Raw genomic sequence first — 22,045 nt, forward strand, 5'->3', positions numbered from 1 at the left:
CCCACTCCATTCCCCCTCCCTCTCGAGAATGATGAGCAGTCCAGGTTCCCTGCCCTGCGGGAAGTCCAAGGTCCTCCCACTTCTATCCAGGACCAGGAAGGTTAGCATTTAAACAGGCTAGGCTCCCACAAAGCCAGTTCATGTATTAGGATTGAAACCTAGTGCCATTGTCCTTGGCTTCTCATCAGCTTTCATTGTCCGCCTCGTTCAGGGAGTCCGGTTTCATCCCATGCTTATTCAGTCCCAGTCCCGCTGGCCTTGGTGAGCTCCTAGTAGATCAGATCCACTGTCACAGTGGGTGGGTGCACCCCTCGTGGACCTGACTTCCTTGCTCATGTTCTCCCTCCTTCTGCTCCTCATTTGAGTCTTAAGAGCTTAGTCCGGTGCTCCAATTTGGGTCTCTGTCTCTAGCTCGATCCATCGCCAGATGAAGGTTCTAAGGTGATATGTAAGATATTCATCAGTATAGCTATAGGATAGGGTCATTTCAGATTCCCTCTGCTCAGTTGCTCAAGGTACTAGCTGGGGACATCTCCCTGGGCACCTGCGAGCCCCTCTAGAGTCAAGTCTCTTGCCAACCCTAAGATGGCTCCCTTAATTAGGATATATATTTCTCTGCTCCCGTGTCCACCCTTCCTTTATCCCAACCATCCCATTCCCCCAAGCTCCCCACAATACCCAAGAAAACCAAGAGAAACAAGAAAAAGCAATCAAACAGGTAAGGGAAGCGGTTCAAGACTTAAAGAATGAAATGGAAGTAATGAAGAAAACACAAACCGAGGGAAGGATGGAGATGGAAAATCTGGGTAAACGAACAAGAACTACAGAGACAAGTACTACCAACAGATTACAAGAGATAGAAGAAAGAATGTTTTTTAATTTTGAAGACAGGATTTCTCTGTGTAATAGTTCTGGCGGTCCTGGAACTCACTTGTAGACCAAGTTGGCCTTGGACTCACTGATATCCACCCGCCTCTGCCTCCCAAGTGCTGGAATTATAGGCGTGCACTACCTCCCCTGGTTTGAGTTCTCTATATATTTTGTAGCTCAACACTGTCAGATGTGAAGTTGTGAAGATCTTCTCGTTCTGTTAGCTGCTGCTTTGTCTTATTGGCTGTGTCCTTTGCCTTACAGAAGCTTCAGGAGGTCTCATTTAATTGCTGCTCTCGATGTCTGTGGTACTGGTGTTCTATTTAGAAAGTGGTCTCCTGTGCGTTCAAGGCCTCTTCCAACTTTCTCATCTATCAGATTCAGTGTAACTGGATTTATGTTGTGATCTTTGATGCATTTGGACTTGCGTTTTGTGCATGGGGATAGATATGGGTCCATTTGAATTCTTCTATATGTTGACATCCAGTTATGCCAGGTGGTGCACACCTTTAATCACTACTTAGGAGGCAGATCTCCAAGTTCAAGGCCAGCCAGTTCTACAGAATGAGTTCCATGACTACCAGGGCACAGAAACCCTATCTTGGAAAATATATAGATGCCAACTGGACTTGGTAAGTAGCCCAGGTTGGCCTCCAATCTGGTCCTTGTACCCCACCCTCCCAGTGGTCACCATGAAGAAAAGGACAGAGAGGAAAAACAAGGAAAGAGATACCTTGATTGAGGGAGCCACTATGGGGCTAGCAAGAAACCTGGCATTAAATTCCCAGGAATCCACGAGAATAAACCCAGTTAAGACCCTAAGCAACTATGGAGATGCCTGAAATTGCCTTGCCCTATAGTCAGATGGAGAACCTTCATCCAGCAACTGATGGACGCAGATTCAGAAATCTACAGCAGAGCACTGGGCTGAGCTCAGAGTCCAGTCAAAGAGAGGAAGGAGAGATAATATGAGCAAAGGGGTCAAGACCATGATGGAGATGCCCAATGAAACAGCTACTTGAGCTAATGGGAGCTCACTGCCTCTGGTCAGTAGGGGAACCAGCATAGATCCAAACTAGGCCCTCTGAATGTGGTGACAGTTGTATGACTGGGGCAGACTGCAGGGCCACCAACAGTGAGACCAGGATTTATCCCTAGTGCTTGAATGATGGAAGAGGGTCATCTGTCCATGTATTACTTTCATTGGTTAATAAAAAAAACTGCCTTGACCCTTTGATAGGACAGAAAATTAGATAGGCAGAGTAGACAGAACAGAATGCTAGGAGGAAGAAGGCAGTGAGTTAGATGGATGCAGGTTAAGATCCTTCCCAGTAAGCCACCACCTTGTGGTGCTACACAGATTATTAGAAATGGGTTAATCAAAATGTGAGAATTAGCCAGTAAGAGGCTAGAGCTAATGGGTCAAGCAGTGTTTAAAAGAATACAGTTTCCGTGTAATTATTTCGGGTGTAAAGCTAGCAGGGTGGCGGGACATAGCCCGCTGTTCCTTCTACACTTGAACTGTCTTTTTGGATCCCATTCTCTTTGGATGGATACCTTGCTCAGCATAGATATAGTACGGAGGGCCTTGGTCCTGCCTCAAAGCAATGTGCTAGACTTTGGTGACTTCCCATGAGAAGCCTTACCCTTTCTGAGTGGATGGGGGTGGGGTACAGAGGAAGGTTGAGGAAGCAGAAGGAGGGGAGGGATTGGGAACTGGAATTGGTATGTAAGATGAGAAAAAGAGTTTTTTAAAAAATAATTAAAGAAAAAAGTCTCTGTGGTCATTGTGTCTCTTCACAGCAATAAAAACCCTGAGACAGCCACCAAGCTCAGCAACTTTTATTTTTAATTGTATTATGTGTACATGATTGCAGCTGCTGTCAGAAGAGAGTGTCAGGTCCCCTGGAGCTGGAGTTACAGATGTCTGTGAGCCACCATGTGGATGCTGAGGACCAAAGCCAGGTCCTTTGCAAGAGCAGCTAGTGGTCTTAACCTCAGAGCCATCCCCAAGCCCTCAGCATAGAATTTTTTCCTGTTTGGTTTTTTTAAGCCAGGGTTTCTCTCTGTAGCCCTGGTTGTCCTGGAACTCACTCTGTAGACCAGGTTGGCCTCAAACTCAGAGATCCATCTACCTCTGCTCCCCAAGGGCTGGGACTGAAGGTGTGCACCACCACCTCTTACTTCAACAGAGCAGACTTAAAGAATTATCTAGATCAAGGTAATAGATGGCCTTGGTGGTTCACTGCCCAGCGCCCTGTGGGCAGCACTCCCCAGACAGTCAGCTATGGTACCTGAGAGGGGGCATGAGCTCGAGGAAATGCCAGATGGAAAGAAACTGCGACCAAAAACACAGGCTAGATTTGGGAGGCCTACTGGTAAATAACAGCTAGTTTTAGAACTTATTTTTATACAGATTAAAGGCAGACAGCGGAACAACGAGCAGTGGTCAGCTAAGCACCTCCCTGCGCTGTCCCTGCGAGAAGGCACAGCACTCGCTGTCTATCACGGGAGCTGCACTAGCAGCAAGCGATTTCTTTTTTCTATAAAATAAAATCTAAAAATAAGAGCCTCCACAATAGGCAGGGGCCTGAACTGTGTAAAAGTGAAGAGAACTAGCCCAGGATCAGCTAGCCAGCAGTATGGACCGTGTGTCTTCTCTGTCCACGGTGGCAGCAAGGTGCAACCAGGCTGGAACCTCCAATAGCAGCCATCACAGCCTTCCCCTCGGCGTGCTTCTCCCCAGCAGCAAGCAAGCTAAGACACTTCCTCTTGGCTTGTCTCCCAAGCCTGGAGATGCAGTGGAATGTTCTAGAGTAACTTCTGTTCCACACACACACTCATTTCCACCCACCTGGGGAGCTCACCACCTGTCCAGCCGAAAGGATCAAGGTTTACCCATCCCTGGAGAGGGAAATGTAGAAATGCGTACACATGCATGTGCATACACACGCGTGCATGTGCACACACACACTCTGAAGTGAGAGCTGAGGCTGTCAGACAACATACACACACACTCTGAAATGAGAGTTGGGAATATCCGAACACACACACACATGCACACACACACTCTGAAATGAGAGTTGGTTGTCAGATAGAACACATACACACAAGCACACACACACACACACGCTGAAGTGAGAGCTGGGGCTGTCAGACACTGCTGCAGGGCACATCCTCAGTCCTGAGGTTACAGCTGCCAATGCCCCCATCCAGGAAGACAAGCAAGGCGCTGCAGCAGCTGCACCCCAGATCTTGGCACCCCAGGCCAAGCAGCCACCTCTCAAAGTGTGCTCCTTCTGCTGGGCATCTAAACTCCTGGCCAGGGTAGCTCTGACTTCACAGGAAGCTCCAGACATAAAAAGACAAGGTCCCCTGGGGACTGTCCCCAAATGCAGGTGAAACAACGAGGCAGGAGAGGGAGACAGCACCACAAGCTGCATGGGACAGCAACATGACAGGCTGGGCCCGCACTCCCAGCATGGAGACAGTGCAGCAGCTGTGAGCAACCTGAAGGTGACTATAAACACACTGCATACCGAACTGGCTTTGAACTCCTGACCTGCTGGCAGGATTCTACAACCCTTCTCTGCTAGCTCAAGGTATCCAAAACCTTTTCTAAGGAAGGCAATGAGCAGAAATGGCCAGCCCCTTGTCTAAGGACACTAAACCACAAGTCCGTTGTACTGAGACCGAGTTCCACTGTGCAACTTAGGCTGGCCAGGCACACACTTATCATGATATCTATTATTCCTTTAAAACGGCGGGGTGGGTGTGTGGACAAACACAGGATAGACGAGACACGCGCAAAAGGAAGAGACGAGACACGCGGCTCCCACGTGGGTGCGCTTTAATGGGAAAGGGAAACACGATAAGGGATGGGGTGTGCGAGACACACGAGGGGCCAGAGGGGGGTGAGAGAGAGAGGAGAGAGCGAGACCTCGTGGAGGCTCGCTTTTAACGGGGGGCGCAAGGTTATCTGGGAGACNGGGGGGGGGTGCAAGGTTATCTGGGAGACCCGCACCTGGGCACGCCCACGCGCACAGGTGTCGGTAATCCAGGAGGGGTCTGGGAGCTGTAGTTTCCAAGGAATAACAATATCCCTCGTTCCTTCCCTCTTCCCCCGTCCCATCCCCTGCACCTCCAAAACCTCCTGCAGGCTAGGCCAGCACCCAGACATCTCAGGCCCTCATGGCTCTAAACCCTTGCGAATGACTGAGTCTCCTTTTGCCAGCTCCATGGTGACGTTAAGAATTTGTGCTGGGGTGGGGAGATGGCTCAGTGGTTAAGTTCTTCCAGGGGACCAGGGTTCAATTCCCAGCACCCACATGGTAGCTCACAACTGTAACTCCAGTTCCAGGAACTCTGACACCCTCATATGACATACATGAAGACAAAAACACAGTGCACATGAAATAAAAATAAATAATCTAAAAGAATTTGTGCTGGAGCCAGGCAGTGGCACACGCCTTTAATAACAGCACTCCAGAGGCAGAGGCAGACGGATCCCTGTGAGTTTAAGGCCTGTCTGGGCTACAGAGAGGGTTCCAGAACAGCCAGGACAACACAGGGAAATCCTATCTCAAAAAAAGCAAAAGAAAAACAAACAAACAAACAAAAAGTATTTGAGCTGGGAACCTGGTTTCTTGGCCACAACCAGCCCTCAGCTAGCATCTGAGTGAAACAGAAGGCCGCCATTTCGAAGCAGCAGCCAGCTGCATGGAGAGCCTGGGGGCGTGGCACCCAGAAGGCATGGCCCTCAAATGTCTCAATCTATGTCCAAGTAAAGGGGGCGGCCACAGTTCCACAGTTTCCAGGTGAGTATGGTTCCTAGGCTACAAGCCTTGCTGTGGCTTGCTTTAAGCGGGTGTGACTTATGGTGGGCGTGGTCTCTGCCTGGGCAGGGCTGTCAGCTGGGCGATCTGGAGGACTGTTCTTCCTCAGTGGCGCTTCCAGGTGGTGTGACCCAAGACAGGTGGGCAACCTTCTGGTGGAAGAGGGCAGAGTTTCCCTTGTATCCTGACAGGGGAGACGCCCAGCACCCTACAACACACACAACGTCCCCACAGCAGCTACGCAACCCCAAGCGGTCCACAGAGCCAAGGTTGAGAAGTCCTACCTCAGGCATACTGTAGGCACTTAATGGGTGTTAACCGAGTGAATGAATACCTGGTGAGGTTCCAGCAGGGTGGCGGGTCATCCTAGAGATCCATCTGGGAGGGGCTGAAGGGTAGACAGCAGGAGGGACTTCCCTGTGTGCCTGCAGATCCTGCTGCGGGCGTTCCTGAAACTCTTGCAGGAAGGCAGCCACTTGGTGATGGAGAAGGGTGAGGACTGGAGAGGCAGGCCACAGCCTCAGGCTGCCTGGATGCTTAGAGGGCAAGAGGCTAGACACAGCACAGGGCTGCGGAGGGGTAGGGCATTCCTAGGAACACTATAGGCACGCACACACACACACACACACGCCCTCCCCCCACATACACACATACTCCACTCCCAGTCAGTCTGAGCTCTGCAGCCTTGCTTGACCCTAGATGTGCTCCCAAGAGCATATTTGGGCCCTAGAGTGTGGACACCCACAGGGGAAGGATCGCCCCACTAAACACACTCAGAGGCCTCCAACCAAATACAAATGTATGCCAGTTTCTAGTCTCCAGGCTGGTCTCCAACTAGCAACCCTCTTGCCCCATCCTCATGAGGTTGTGGTGGTAGGCCACCACTAACACATCTGGCCTGAAAGCAGAATGTTCTAGAGGCCCCTCTGCCCCTCGGCTGGTTTGCCCCGCACACACAATGGGAGCTCACTACCTATCCAGGAGCACCTAGATGCAGCATGACACACACTTCAGCACACACGTACACACTTGCACACACACACACTCTGAAGCCAGAGCTGAGGACACTCAGCACTCAGCCTCGGGCCTGGATGTCCTGTGGCCTCAGCTCTCGTTCCCCCTCAGCCAGGAAAACTAGCAGAGCACGGTGCAGCAGATACACCCCCAAGCGCCGCCGCTTCGTGGGTGGCCAGTGGGCAGCCTCTCCATAGTAGTGGCCCTGTTTCTGGTTGGTCAGTGTCTGGATACCTGGACAGATCAGAGGCAAAGTCATGGCGTGGCCTCCACCCACCCCTCCACCACAACAAGCGGCACAGACTATATTTCGACAGGCGTGTTCTAGGTATACAGATGGCGCTCAGTAACTGCCCACCATGGGAATGAACATGAACAGTGAGGGAATTCAGAGCTCACTTTCCCTGAGACCTCAGCCCTAGAAGCCAGACCCTTACCTAGGGCCTCCAACAGGCATGCCTCCCGCGTGTACGCCTCCATGGCGGCCGTGTGCTGGAAGCAGTGTAGGGAAAGGACACCGCGGCCGCTGGCCCAGATGTCTAAGATCCGGCGTACCTTGGGACAGGCCTGGGGGGTGGAATCAGGAGTCGGGTCCTAAGCCTTCTGCCCTCCAATTGTCTGAAGGCTGGCAGGCCTGACCACTCCTACCCCTTGTCCTCACCTTTTCCCCTGGGCGTTCACGGTAGCCAAGGGCTTCCCAGAGGTGGGCATCCGGCCGGGCACGGGTCCCCTTGCCCACGTAGAAGATGGCTCCCACGAAACATTGCAGACACTCAACCAGTGTGAGGGAGGAGGCTCGGGCAGGCAGTCCCTGCGTCTGCCTGGGTACAGAATGGTGCAGAAGGTGAAGGAGCTGCCAACCCTGACGACCCACACGAAGGAGGAGAAACCCAGTTCCCAGAAGTTACCCACTGACCTCCACATGTGCACACACAGACACATGCACAGAAAATAAAATGTGTAAAAAAAAGGGTGGTGGGGGTGGAAGGATGTCTCAGAGAGGGAAAATGACCGCTGTCCCCAGAGCCATGGGCCCTTTTGAATCCACATCCAGGGGCCCCTAAGTTATAAGCCATGAAATGGGTACTCACAGCCGGAACTGACTCGATTAACAGAGAAGGCTAGTCCCTTCCCTAGGGACACACAGCAAATCAAAAATAAATAAATCCCCACCAACGTGTGTGTGTGTGTGTGTGTGTGTGTGTGTGTGTGTGTACAGAATCTCCATGTTACAACCCAGACCTCGTGCTCACAGTCCCCCCACCTTGGGATGCAGAAGCCACCAGCAAGGGACAATCCAACCCTTCCCCACCTCTGTCAGGGCGGACCCAGCTTTACCGTCACCATCATACCTGGGGTCAAGAAGAAGATATGTAAAGCTGGACTTGGTAACGCCTCCCCGCCATCTCTTCGTGGGATCCGGCCGTTGAAAGTGCTGAGCCAGGGCGGCCTCATCTGCCTGGCAGTCGGGAATGCGGCCTGTTCTCAGCACTTCCGCCAGTTCTGGGCTGTGCCCTGGAACAGTTGGGAAGGGGAAACCGAGCCAGAGCTGAGGAGGACAGCCGGTGAGGGCGGTGGGGCTAACAGGCAGGTCTCAGGATTCCACACCGCCACGGGACTCCCAGTCCTGCCAAGGGACTCACCCGGGCTAGCCTGGGCTTCCTGCAGCCGCCGCAAGTAGTGTCCACGGGTGAAAGGGGTGACCGGGCCAGGACTGTGGCCCAGCGCCCGCAAGGCCTGGAGCAGCTGCAGGTCGGACATGGGGGGCACCGAGCAGTGTGGATGCAAGGCCCCCGAGTCCCCGTCACTGGGCAGGGATGGGACATTGGTGGCCCCTGTGGTCAACGTCAGGGCCTGCAGCTGGCAGCTCAGTACCCCATCCCCAGCTGCCTCAGCCCCACCAGATGGCCACAGGCTGGCTGTGGACCCCAGTGTCCCCGCAGGGCGCTGGGGCTGCAGAGAGTCCTCCGATGCAGTGACAAAGGAGGCGTCACTGCTGCAGTCCTCACTCCCAGTGGCCTCGGGACTCCCGGGCTCCACCGCCACCTCACGAGCAGCTGCCAGCTCAGCTCTGCGCATGAGCTGCTCTGAGTCCGGTGACAAACAAGGAGGTATAAAGATGCCAGGAGACCTCATAAAGACACGTCCTCGACCCATGGTGGATTCAAGACCAGCCAGAGCTACAGGTAACTTCTCTAAATATAGATAAACATATATAAATATATAGATAGATGATAACTAAGCAGACAGATAAACATATAAATAGATGATATAGACAAGATAGATGACAGATAAAAGTTAGGTGATAAGATGATTGACACATGATGGATAGTGATCGACAGAATGGGCAGATGGAACTGACTCCCAGAAGTGAGGCAGCGCAGTGACAGGTTCCTTGCACCCCCTGGGCTCTGCTCACCAGCTGACTCCAGGGTCTCCTTCCGTGTCCGGGTGGGCGTGTCCAGCTCCCGCAGAAGGCGTGCGCAGTCACGGTGTCCCTGCTGCAGAGCCCAGTCCAGTGGCCGGAGCCCGTCCTGCATAGACACGGTCAGCTCAGCAGGGGGCGCCCACGGCCCTCCCTCCTCCACCACCCCCACCCCGCCCCGCGCGCTGCGTGAGATCCTGACCTGGTCTCGCAGCGTAGGGTCGCCCCCACGGCTCAGCAGCAGCTCCAGGGCGCCACGACAGCCCCACACGGCGGCCACGTGCACGGGTGTCAGCGCCTCAGTGGACCTGGGACCCCGGGAGAGAGGAGGAGTTTCCTTTTCCCAGCAGCCTCGAACTCTTTTGCTCCTTCTGCCTCAGCCCCCTGTGCCCACTACCAATGGGGGTGAGGGGAAAGTTGATATTCTAACTCACGGTCATCCTCCTGCCTCACCCTCTGAGTGCCAGAATGACCTCGTCCCGACCTCGGGAGCAGACACCTCCTAGACCAGACGCCTGGGACCCGGGAGCCTGATGGCCAGCGCCGCCGGGTCCCCAAGCCACACCCACCGCACCAGGGTGACCCGGACGGCGCCTCACCGAGCATTGGGGTCGGCGCCCCGGCGCAGCAGGATCCGGAGGCAATGCAGGGCGCGCGGATGGCGAGCTCGGGCCGCCAGGTGCACCACCGCCACGCCATCCTCCAGCACCAGACTGGGGTCCGCCCCGAGGTGCAGCAGCTCCTCCATAGCCCTGCGGGGGACGGTGACAGTGGACATCAGCCCTTTGGCCGCCCGAGGAGCAGAAGGCAAGGGAGGACCAGCGTCCCGCGCTCACCGCGGATCTTCCTCGCGCAGTGCGACCAACAGTTGCCGGGCAGCGTCGGCCATGTCCCAGCGGTGTCACGGCCCTCGGATTCAAATTCGCGCGCGACCTCTGCGCACGCGCAGCCCCGCCCCCCGGCTCCCCAGCCCTGCCTCTGGGAACGCCCTGGTTGGACCAGCGTCGCCCCGAGACGCTGATGGAGACAGGGTGTGTCCTGAACCGTCAAACCGCAGGGACAGGAGAGGGGGGCGGTGCGCTCAGCTGGGGTCCCATTCCAGGATTTGGAAAGCTGAGCCAGGAAGATTACCGCGAATTCCAGGAGAGCTTGGGATAAAGAGCAGAACCTCTCTTTGTCTTTAACAAAACAAACTACTAGGTATCTTACACTTAGCCCAAGCTGTCTAGGAACTCAGCGCCATCCTCCTGCCTCAGTCTGCGAGTGCTGGGATCTGCCTCCTGAGGAACAGCGTCGTGCACTTTCAATCCGGCAGAGCTGGCTGTCACTGTCGCTTTGTGAGGAAGGTCTTCGTCAGGGCCTGGAGATAGCTCAGCGGATAAGGGTGCTTGCTGCCAAGCTTCAGGACCTGAGTTTGATCCCAACCCCAGAACGCATCATTGGAAAGAGAACAGACTAACATCCACGTATGTGCCTTGGCTGTGGGCCTGGACAAGCGTGCGTGCGCGCACAAACAAATTAAATAAAAATTTTCTAAAGAGCTGCATTTTCCTTATTTGCAAATGTAAGACAGGACTCGACACTAAGTGGCCAATAAATGAAGAGGCCAGAAAACATTTAAGCAAGCTGACCTACTTTTTAAAATTAAGTGTGTGGGTATTTTGCCTGCATGCCAGTCTGTGTACCATGTGTGCCTGGTGTCCATGGAGACCAGAAGCGGCATCGGATCGCCCAGAACATAAGTTGTGAGCCCAAACGTGGAAATCGAACCCAGGTTCTCTACACGCACAACCAGTGCTCTGAACAGCTGAGTCATCACCAGGTCCGGTCTATTTCTGTTCGTAATCCTTTTGAATCAAGGCTTCTCGATGTGGCCACTGCTGACCTAAAACTGGCCATCCTCCCGCCTCTGTCTCCCACATCAAAGTGAGCCCGACTCACACCCACTGCCATTTTGATTTCTATCAACTGAGGAGGTGGAATGGATGAACCTCGGTGGCCTGACCTGGGAAGGCGGGAGCGACTCCAGGTTTGCCTTCCTCTTCTGGGGCGCCCACCAAATGTCCCCATCCTAGACCCCTGGGTGGTGATCGCTCATGGTGAGGCCACACAGGTCCAAACAGTACTGCAGCCCAGTTGGGGTGCTGGGGTAATAGATGTCACCCCAACCCACTTCCCACTTGGAGCTGGGACCCTTGGGTGTCCAGGAGGACCCAAAAAGTAAACACTTCCTGTGGGAGCCACGCTAGTCTTGCGTGCAATAGATCACCCCTGTCTCTGGAGGAAAGGACGTCTGGGGTGGGTTCTGTAGGGTGAAGAGGAGTCTGCAAAGTGCAGTTAACACCAGTACAAGGGAGCGAACAGCCCAGGTCACAATGGCATCAGGACACTGAGATGGATCCGGCCAAGCCAGAAGCCATGCCAGCCTGTTCAGTTCAGCTCCTGTTTTCTGTCTCAGTGAACCTAAAATGACCAGAAAGCAGGCTCAGAAGCCTCAGATTTTTATTCTGGTGACAAACTGGTCCCAGGAAGAATTTGCAGCAGACACAGTAGGAGTGGGCGTGGGTGCACCGGGCTCCTGAACAGTGCAGAAATGCCACGGGTCACACGGTGGCTTCACCCTCACCAGCCTCCTCATCCTCCAGCAGGCTATAGCTCGCATGGGTCTGGCAAGGCCTCTGAAGCGGATGGGCCAGCAGCTTGGCCATGCAATTGTGCAGCTCGAGGGCCGGCCCAGCCAGTGCCACCTCATACTTGTAGCTGGTGCCCTTGGTGTCCAGGCTGCCCATGAAGGAGAATACATCCTGTGGGGGCCAAGGAGAGGCTGTTCAGGTTTGGCATTAGCCCTCAGAGCCCTCCCTGCCTCTGGAGGCTGTCCTAGAGGAAGGGGCATCTAAAGTGGGTCCTGAGGGGTGAAGAGGAGTTGGTCAAGCCAGAAACTGCTAATGCAGTCAGCAAACATTGGCTGGCACCCACTGGGCAGCCAGGACTTGGGCACCCTAGAAGCCCAAAGTGCTGGCAAGAGGGGGCTCGGTGAGTAACGTATCTGCTGGGCAAGCGCTTGGGCCCGAGTTCAAAACCAAAACACATGGACAGCTGAACGCAGCAGGATATGTCCTTCATCCCAGTGCACTCCCCTGCGGGGTGGGAGGACCAGAACTCAGGAGCCAGCAGGGTGGCTACCTTGGCAACAAGAGAAGAGTCTGCTTCAAACCAGAGGGGAGGGCGTGGAAGGGCAAACAGCAGCACCTGCCACCCGCATTTCCTTGTCCCTCAAACAAGGCCTCATTCTGTAGTCCAGAGTTTTCTCTGAAATAAACATTCTACCCTGCAGGGAAGCTCCTTAGGCAGGAAGGCAAACAACTCCAAACAGCTTCAGGAAGTCCCTGAAACTGAGCAGATTCACTAGGCCCCTCCCTGCTGGGGTAAGGAGAGTTCCTCTGAGACCAGCAGCCTGGAGAGGTTCAGACCAGAGTTACCTGGACGGGACACTCTCCAGCCTGCAGGCTGTGCAGTGTGCTCCAGGCTCCCAGCCTGTGAACTGTCAGCCCTGCTGTGTGGGCTTTGGTGATGCAGCTGTCTGTGAGTCATTTCTGCTCCTGTAGGTGACCCCTCACCCTATTCCTGTAAGCAACCCCAGTAAGTTCACTGGCTCATCAAGCTGGACATCATGGTGTCTGTTGTACTTTGGTGTGCCGTGGGCTCCTCTCAGGGGTGAGTGTTGTGTCTGTCCAGGAAAAGTCTTGTCACACAACATCCCTATCATGTCACAACCCCTGCCTCAGCCTTTCAGGTGCCTCACTCACGGGCAGAAGGGCTGGTTACAGGTGTGCATGGGTGTGTGGATAGGTGTGTAAGAATGTGCCTGCATGTGCATGTGTGTGCACACATGCGTGTGTGCATGAACAGGTGTGGGGGTGTCTGTGTGCACTGACTGCAGGTGTGTGGAGGTTGAGATATAACCCCTGGGAGTCAGTGCTCCCACCATGCTGGTCCCGGGACTGAGTGCGAGTCCTCGTGCTTGCCTGCAGTCTGTAAACTGAAACTCACAGGTATTAGCGACCCGCTCACAGGGCAAGTCCGAGCATAAGAACAGTGAGGCCTGGAGAAGTTGGGAGGGGAGGGTGCTGCGGGCAGGCAGTGTAGCAGGGTAGTCGGGAGGCATGAGGTGCTAGGAATGGTGTGGCTGGCTGCTAAGGCCACAGCCTCCCGAGTCAGTCACCACCAACTCCAAGTGGAATGTAGGGAGCAGCTGTTAAATGACTGCGGGGCAGGTCCAAGTCAGACTCCACTGTGCTGTCTCTCACCTTCCACCTCCTCTCGTCTTCTTTCTCCTCAGTGCCATTGTGGATGCAGACGATGTCAAAGAAGAAGTAGGGACACTGGAGCATCTTCTGCAGTGAATGAGAACAGGGTGGGGTGCACTCCAGCCTGTGGTCCTGGGAGGTCCCCTTTGGTGTCTAACCACTGCCCTCCCTTCCCTCCAGGCTTACCTTCATGGGCTCAGTCAGGGAGAACTGGGGCTGGCAGGGAGGGCGGCTGTAGACCAGGATGGTGCGCACGACGTAGGGGGGCGGGATGGTCTGCACATTCTCTGTGACTGGCAGCTCAGTCTTCTGCTGGCTACAGAGGGAGAGGGGGGGAGAGCTGGGTCCTCAGCAGCCTACAAGCCGTGGCTGGAACCCCACCTATCACAGCTGAATCCCACAGCCACAATCCTAGCAGCCCTGCATGTTAAAGCCAGGACCAGAGAGACAGAGCCGGGGCTAGAGGCACCTGCAGTCAGGTCCAAGGACCTGAGTTCGATGCGCAGGCCACAGGTGGAAGCAGAGAAGGATTCTCACAAGTTCCCCCGACCCACACAGGCACCGTGGAACATGTGCTTGCACACAAAATAAATACATAATGAAAACTGTATGACTTCTTTAAAAGCCTTAGTAAATTCAAGCCCCACCGCTGGACACAGGATCTTGTCCCGGGCTGCCCCCCCCCCCCCCCCCCCACATACACATATATACACACACACACACATACACACACACACACTGGGCAGCCTCGACTCTGTCTGTGCCTGGCTGGGGAAGGAACCAAGGCATCCCCACTCTGGGTGACCACTCACATGAGACTGAAGAGACCTTCTAGATCTGAAGGGATGCTAAGGACGAGGTGCCAGATCGGAGGCAGGGGGCTTTCCTGACCTGGATTCTGGGAGATGATGGGAATCTCTGGGGCCAGGCAGTGTGACCCCTGGAGTAGCTGTGTGACCCCTGGGGTAGGCAATGTGACCCCTGGAGTAGCTGTGTGACCCCTGGGGTAGGTGTGTGACCCCTGGAGTAGGCAGTGTGACCCCTGGGGTAGCCGTGTGACCCTTGGGGTAGCCGTGTGACTCCTGGGGTAGCTGTGTGACCCCTGGGGTAGGCGTGTGACCCCTGGAGTAGCCGTGTGACCCCTGGGGTAGCTGTGTGACCCCTGGGGTAGCCATGTGACCCCTGGGGTAGCTGTGTGACTCCTGGGGGGTAGCTGTGACCCCTACATAGGCTATGTGACCCCTGGGGTAGCCGTGTGACCCTGGGGTAGCTGTGTGACCCCTACATAAGCTGTGTGACCCCTGGGGTAGGCGTATATTCCCACCAGCACAGCACCTCTCTGAGCCCGCTGCCTCTCACTGATCATAAAGTAGATGGTGGCCTTAACCCCCTGCAGACCCTCCAGGGATCCCCTCTCCTGCCACATCTACTGCATCCTCAATTCTGGGGGAGCCACCAGGTGAAAGACAGGGTTGTGACTTTCCAGGTAACTGCATGCCAGCCCTGCTGCAGTGGACGTCGTCCCCTGGATGGGTCATGCTCGCTGACACCCACCCCTCCACCACTCTAGGCGGATGCCAGGTACTCTGGGTGACCTGGGTTTTCAGTGGCAGTGGGTCTGGATCACTGTGGATGAACAGCCAGCTTTCTGTCACTGCTTTTTTTGAGGGAGGGGGTTGATTTTGTGGTTTTGAAACAGAGTCTAGATATTTGTTGGTAAGGCTGGCCTCTAACTAGGAATCCTCCTGCCTCAGCTTCTTAGTGCTAGGTTGACTCTCCTGCGCCCCAACACCTGGCCGCATGTTGGGTTTGTATGTAACTCCTGTAATATCATACATGGAATATTCTATTTGTGATCTCACTGGGCAAAAACCCTGAGCTTTGCTGGGGCTGGGATTCAGGTGCAGTGCCTGCAGCTCAGTGGGTAGAGTGTCTGCAGCTCAGTGGGTGCAGTGCCTGCAGCTCAGTGGGGGCAGTGCCTGCAGCTCAGTGGGGGCAGTGCCTGCAGCTCAGTGGGGGCAGTGCCTGCAGCTCAGAGGGTGCAGTGCCTGCAGCTCAGTGGATGCAGTGCCTGCAGCTCAGTGGGGGCAGTGCCTGCAGCTCAGTGGGTAGAGTGCCTGCAGCTCAGTGGGGGCAGTGCCTGCAAGCTCAGAGGGTGCAGTGCCTGCAGCAGCTCAGCAGTCATGTGGCTGAGGGTTCTCTCCAGTACACTGTCATCCCAGCGCTCAGGAAGTGGAGGCAGGTGAATCAGGAGCTGAAGGCCATCCTTAGCTACATGGTGAATTCAGTGCTAAGCTGGGCTACATGAGAAAGTCTCAAAAATATATTGATAAGTTTGATGTGAGGTGGGGGCGCACACCTTTAACCCCAGCATTCAAGAGGCAGACAGAGGTCAACCTGATCTACAGAGTGAGTTCCAGGACAGCCGGGACTGTCTCAATAAACAAATATTTAAAAATAAAGAATTAGGGGCATGGTTCTGAACCGCTGTCGTTCTACTCTCAGGATGCTGAGGCAGGAGGATCATGGATTCAGCCTGGGCTACACAGCAAGGTCCTGTGTCAAAACCCAGCAACTATAGAAAAGTGCTGACAGCACCACAGCTACAGAGAAACCCTGTCTCAAAAAAAAAAAAAAAAAAAAAAAAAAAAAAAAAAACAGAAAAGAAAAGTGCTGACTTGAGAGTCTGGAATGCTTTGGGTTCTGGTGCTCAACCTAGGCTGTATGTTGGCGAAGCCCACAACACCACTGAGCCCCCATGGCGGCTGCGCTATCTGGGGCCGGGGACTGTGACAAGGATACTGAACGTGGAGCAGGACGCCGTCTCCAGGTCGTACAGGCAGCTGCAGAGCTCGCGGGGGTCAGAGGTCAGTCCAGATAGCTGTGGGGAAGGCAGAGCCTCAGCACTGGGGCTCCCGGACCTGAGGTCTCCCAGAGTCCCGGTCAGCCCCGAGCCTCACCCAAGCGGGGTCGTCATTCACCACGACCAGTGCAAACTCGTGGCTCTTGTCAATCTTGTGCTTCGTGCGCACAAACATCTCAACCATCTTCTGAGACACGTTCAGGGCGTTTGTCCGGGAGCTGGGAGAGGCGGGGTGACAGCGGCAGAGTCGGTCTTGGTTGTCAACTCGACTGCATCTGGAATTAACTAAAACCCAAGGGGCTGGGCATGGCTGGGAGGAATTCTGTCCTTATTTCTCTTTTTGCTTTTTTTGTTTTTCCAGGACAGGGTTCCTTTGTGTAACAGCCCTGGCTGTCCTGGAACTCATTATGTAGACCAGGCTGGCCTCGATATCTCAGAAATTCGTCTGCCTCTGCCTCCCAGGTGCTGGGATTGTAGGCGTGTGCCACCGCTGCCCGGCTGAGGCACTCTTTTCTTAATCAAATCATTTGAAGTGGGAAGACCCGCTTCTAATACAGATCTCCCTCTTCTCATACACAGCTTCCGAAGTGGGAAGAGCCACCTTCAATCTGCACCACGCCCTCTGCTGGCAGCCTATGTAAATGACAGGGACGAAGGGACACTTGGCTTTGCCTGCTTGCTCTGGCTCTCACTAGCAAGTCTATTCCTTCACTGTCATTAGGGCCTGCTTCTTCAGGACTGCAGTATATACCGGAGACCAGTTGAGACACCCAGCCTCATGCACTGAACAACTTTTCCCTTAGCAAACTGCCACTGTTGGAGTAGCTGGGCCACAGCCTGTGAGCCACTCTAATAATCCCCTTTATAAACATATTTATCTATATATAAAATTGTGTATGTATACACATTCATTCATCAGCTTTGTTCTTCTAGAGAACCCAGACTAATACACCAAATTAGCCTCAAACTCACCACAGAGAGCAGGCTAGCCTCAAACTCACCACAGAGAGCAGGCTAGCCTCAAACTCACCACAGAGTGCAGGCTAGCCTCAAACTCACCACAGAGTGCAGGCTAGCCTCAAACTCACCATAGAGTGCAGGCTAGCCTCAAACTCACCACAGAGTGCAGGCTAGCCTCAAACTCACCACAGAGTGCAGGTTAGCCTCAAGCCTGCTGTGGAACCCAAACTAGCACCCAAATTACTGATTGCCCAGACCTCCTGATTCCTCCATCTCCACCTCCCAGTGCTGAGATGGCAGGTGTGTGCCACTAGGTGCCACTAGCTCCTGTGGCCTTTTTCTTATCCCATACAGAGCCCTGAGGCCTCTCCAGATCTGACACCTGCTACTACAACTGCCAGGGGCACACAGAACTCACCTGACAGTGGCCTGCCCCATCAACCTGAGACCCCACCACACACACACACACACGTCAGGATCACTAGGCTCCTAAGAGTGTCACACATATGGACAGAAGCCTAGAAGGCCACAAGCCCTGAAACTATGTCATGGACACCTGGATCCGACTGGGTAACAAGGTCCCTATGCATTGAGCTGCCCATATTCAAGCCCAGTGCCACGTACCCATTAAAGGACTCCAGCTTTGGCACAGACATCTCCTCTGAAAGATCCAAACAGATGATCTGAAACACAAACAGAAGACAGAGTATAGGATGAAACTAGACAGAGCTAAGAGAGCTAGGGTAGGACCCCGGAGGTAGTGCTCAAGAAAGGCTGAGGGCGTGGCTCAGGGTGGAGCCCTGCCTAGGATTCCCAGTGAGGGACTGTGGGCGTGGCTCAGGGGTGGAGCCCCTGCCTAGGATTCCCAGTGAGGGGCTGTGGGTGTGGCTCAGGGGTGGAGCCCCTGCCTAGGATCCCCAGTGAAGGGATGGGGGCATGGCTCAGGGTGGAGCCCCTGCCTAGGATCCCCCAGTGAGAGACTGTGGGCGTGGCTCAGGGGTGGAGTGACAGCCTAGAATCCCCCAGTGAGGGGCTGCGGGCGTGGCTCAGGGGTGGAGTGACAGCCTAGAATCCCCCAGTGAGGAGTTGGGGGCGTGGCTCAGGAGTGAAGCCCCTGTCTAGAATCCCCAGTGAGGGGGCTGGGGACACATGTGGAGGTCCAGGTGCCACACATAAAAATATGTTTAAACCACCAAGTGTGCAGTGCTCCTGGAACCCACAGGAAAATGAGGTCGCAATTTAGAGACTCTCACAAGGCAGGAGTGGCCTGTCTAAGGACCCCATCCCTGCATCTCTGACCAAGACATACCACCTTCTCTGGACAGTTGACCCGTGGTGTTCGAATCTGGACCTCGGGTGCTGGTGCTGGTACCTGCCAGGGCTTGGGCCCGGCTCCTGGGACACTGGCTGCTCCATCATCTGCACTGGCAGCCTCACCCTCGCCCTCGCTGCGGCTGCCCACATTGGTCTGGGCTCCCAGAACCCGGTCCTCGGCCCCCTCAGGGTTGGAGCGAGTATGAGGCCTGGGCTCGGGTGTCAGCTCCTCCCCTTCCTCCTCCTCCTCTTCTTCCTCCTCCTCGGTGGGGCTGTTGGCCTCAGCCACCTCCATGGCTCCCGAGTGCTTGGATGGAGAAGGGATAGCGGAAGCCAGGGTCCTGCTTTAAGAGTTTTTGAAAGCAAATAGTTACTAAAACCAGAAGCTGAGCTATGAGCCCCTTGTTGCGCGGTTGCAGAATGGCTCCCTCAAGAGTGAGGCCAGGACAGATTCAACACAATGCCCAGCAAAATCCCAGCAAAATTCTTCACAGACCTCAAGAGAACGGTACTCAACTTCATATGGAAAAGCAAAAAACCCAGGATAGCCAAAATAATCCTGTACAACAAAAGAATTTCTGGAGGTATCACAATCCCTGACTTCAAACTCTACTACAGAGCTACAGTACTGAAAACAGCCTGGTATTGGTATAAGAACAGACAGGAGGATCAACGGAACCGAATAGAAGACCTGGATATCAATCCACACATCTTCTAACACCTGATTTTTGACAAGGAAGCAAAAAATATCAAATGGAAAAAAGAAAGCATATTTAACAAGTGGTGCTGGCATAACTGGATATCAACATGTAGAAGAATGAAAATAGACCCATATCTATCACCATGCACAAAACTCAAGTCCAAACAGATCAAAGACCTCAACATAAAGTCAGCCACACTGAACCTTATAGAAGAGAAAGTACACTTGAACACATTGGCACAGGGAACCACTTCCTAAATAGAACCCCAGCAGCACAGACATTGAGAGAAACAATTAATAAATGGGACCTCCTGAAACTGAAAAGCTTCTGTAAAGCAAAGGACATGGTCAACAAGACAAAACGACAGCCTACAGAATGGGAAAAGATCTTCACTAACCTCACATCAGACAGAAGTCTGATCTCCAAAATATACAAAGAACTCAAGAAATTGGACACCAAAAGAACACATAATCCAATAAAAAAAAAAAGGAGTATAAACCTAAACAGAGAACTCTCAACAGAGGAATCTAGAATGGCTGAAAGACACTTAAGGAAATGTTTAATATCCTCAGTCATCAAAGAAATGCAAATCAAAACAACTCTGAGATTCCATCTTACACCTGAAAGAATGGCCAAGATCAAAAACACTAATGACAACTTATGCTGGAGAGGTTGTGGGGAAAAGGGAACACTTCTGCATTGCTGGTGGGAGTGCAAGCTGGTACAACCCCTTTGGATGTCAGTGTGGCGATTTCTCAGAAAATTAGGAAACAACCTTCCTCAAGACCAAGCAATATATACTTTTGGATATATATCCAAAGAATGCTCAATCATGCCACAAGGACATGAGCTCAACCATGTTTATAGCAGCTTTGTTTGTCATAGCCAGAACCTGCAAACAACTTAAATGCCCCTCAACCGAAGAATGGATAAGGAAAATGTGGTACTTTTACACAATGGAGTACTACACAGCAGAAAAAAATAACGGCAGCTTGAATTTTGCAGGAAAATGGATGAAGCTAGAAAACATTATATTGAGTGAGGTAACCCAGACACAGAAAGACAATTATCACACGTACTCACTCAGAGGTAGCTTTTAAACATAAAGCAAAGAAAGCCATTTTACAAACCACAATCCCAGAGACAACCTAGACAACAATGAGGACCCTAAGAGAGGCTTACATAGATATAATCTACATGGGAAGTAGAAAGTATAAAAAGACAAGATCTTCTGAATTAATTGGGAGTGTGAGGACCTTGGGGGTTGGGTTGAAAGAGGGAGGGGAGAGGCAGGGAGGAGAGCAGAGAAAAATGTAGAGCTCAATAAATAAAAGAGTGAGGCCAGGAACCACCCACAGGAGAAGTAAATAACAACTTTTTCATTTTCCTTCTTTTTTTGTTTGTGACGCCGTTTCATGTAGCCCAGGCGGGCTGCTAACTCACATACATAATAACATACATGGTTTAGAGTGACCTGGTAACCCTGACCCTCAGCATCCACCTTCTGCATGTTGAGATTGCAGCACCCGGTGTATGTGGTGCCCAGGGCCTCATGCATGCTGGGTAAGCAGCACTCCATCAAATGAACTGTGCCCCAATCTTAGCTTTCCACCTCTTGTAACAGGGCAAACACTGTCTCTGCCCTTCACTGGGCCAATAAACACAGCTGCCTGGTCACCGGGAATACTCAGTGATGGGGATTTGACCCAGTAAGGCCTTCGGTGGCTCCCACACCTGAGAGTTCCAAGAGACAGAAAAGGAAAAGAGACCTAATGAGTTTGCCAGGCTGAGAACATACAGTTGAAGGCTTTTCATGCCCACCCTTTTCCCCTGGGGCGGCGCCTGCGCGAAGAGACGCCCGGCTGACCGCCTAAGCCACTTCTGGGCGCCTGGATCCAGCTGTGCCTGAAGCCTTTCCTGAGCGCCCCACTTGCCTTGCTGGCTTTGGCGAGCTTGTGTCTGGGTTTCTGTCGCCCGAGGCTACAGATCGTGAGTGACTGGATCGTGCACGAGAGCGTGGCGCGGCCTCGAGTGGTCAGGTCTGTGGGAAGCAGACGCCCATCCAAGTCGCCGACCGCGCAATAGATGCACGTTTCTTGCGATGTCTCCGACTCGGGACTCCACAGACCCCAGCTCCTCAAACAGAACGAACCTAGAGCTGCAGCAAGCCGGATCGAAGTTTGATCACAGCGACACAAAGCTCGCGAGCAGTCACACAGCCAGGTTCCACTCTGCAGCCTAGGTACCGTAGCCAGTCAGTCACAGGGTTCTAGATAGCCGCCATCTTCCTGACCGGAAGTTTGTGCGGAGTTGCCGTGACGCCTTCTGGGAAATGTAGTTCCAGAAACCTCAGGACCTGGACGCTGATAGGCTGAGGCGATCCCGGAAGTATAAATTAGAGTATAACTGGCAGGAGTGGGGCTGAGAGAGGGTACTCTTGGGAATGGGTGTGGTCCAGAGTTGACTTAAGCAAGATTGGGCGGAGCTTGTAGTTCTGGCTTCAGCAGACAACAGTTGTCAAAGACAAAAGTTGTCAAAGATTCTGCTGTGATAGGGCAGGAAACTGACCTGGGTGGGGCTGATTGATGATTGACAGGATAGGGTTTGGCTTGGGTTTGCCAAAGGCTCTCTCAACTATTTGTTTCTGCTTGTTTGTTTGTTTATTTATCTATATCTATCCACCTATTTATTGATTGATTTTTTTTGAGGCAGGGCTTCTTTGTCTTAGCTGTTCTGTAACTCTCTTTATAGACCAG

The 22,045-nt window shown here is 53.3% G+C and overlaps 2 protein-coding genes and 1 long non-coding RNA gene across 6 annotated transcripts; all 3 read right to left on the reverse strand.

Moving 5' to 3' along the window:
- Window positions 1–5,281: 5,281 nt before the first annotated feature.
- On the reverse strand, window positions 5,282–6,767 carry LOC126492218 (uncharacterized). Its single transcript, XR_007589550.1, has 2 exons — window positions 6,040–6,767; window positions 5,282–5,857 (listed from the first exon to the last, which is right to left on the reverse strand). It is a non-coding gene; the product is annotated as an uncharacterized lncRNA (long non-coding RNA).
- A 10-nt stretch (window positions 6,768–6,777) lies between these two features.
- On the reverse strand, window positions 6,778–10,176 carry Ankle1 (ankyrin repeat and LEM domain containing 1). Its single transcript, XM_050128435.1, has 9 exons — window positions 9,981–10,176; window positions 9,744–9,896; window positions 9,347–9,452; window positions 9,139–9,253; window positions 8,363–8,914; window positions 8,072–8,234; window positions 7,381–7,540; window positions 7,157–7,286; window positions 6,778–6,953 (listed from the first exon to the last, which is right to left on the reverse strand). Exons 1-9 carry the CDS (start codon window positions 10,031–10,033, stop codon window positions 6,781–6,783), a joined length of 1,605 nt encoding a protein of 534 aa, XP_049984392.1. The 5' UTR covers window positions 10,034–10,176; the 3' UTR covers window positions 6,778–6,780.
- Window positions 10,177–11,629: 1,453 nt separating this feature from the next.
- On the reverse strand, window positions 11,630–21,604 carry Babam1 (BRISC and BRCA1 A complex member 1). 4 transcript variants are annotated; one of them, XM_050128439.1, is made up of 9 exons: window positions 21,224–21,603; window positions 18,587–18,929; window positions 17,899–17,957; window positions 16,412–16,532; window positions 16,254–16,332; window positions 14,264–14,288; window positions 13,638–13,767; window positions 13,452–13,538; window positions 11,630–11,948 (listed from the first exon to the last, which is right to left on the reverse strand). In XM_050128439.1, exons 2-9 carry the CDS (start codon window positions 18,881–18,883, stop codon window positions 11,748–11,750), a joined length of 999 nt encoding a protein of 332 aa, XP_049984396.1. In that variant the 5' UTR covers window positions 18,884–18,929; window positions 21,224–21,603; the 3' UTR covers window positions 11,630–11,747. The 4 variants fall into 4 exon arrangements, with proteins under 4 accessions (XP_049984396.1, XP_049984395.1, XP_049984394.1 ...); XM_050128438.1 differs by having other exon boundaries at window positions 18,584–18,932; XM_050128437.1 differs by having other exon boundaries at window positions 18,584–18,929; window positions 21,224–21,602.
- Between the last annotated feature and the right edge of the window lie 441 nt (window positions 21,605–22,045).

This window comes from Alexandromys fortis, unplaced genomic scaffold (genome assembly GCF_014885135.2).
Source record: "Alexandromys fortis isolate MF-2015 unplaced genomic scaffold, M_Fortis_MF-2015_v1.1 scaffold_296, whole genome shotgun sequence".
NCBI lineage: Eukaryota > Metazoa > Chordata > Mammalia > Rodentia > Cricetidae > Alexandromys > Alexandromys fortis.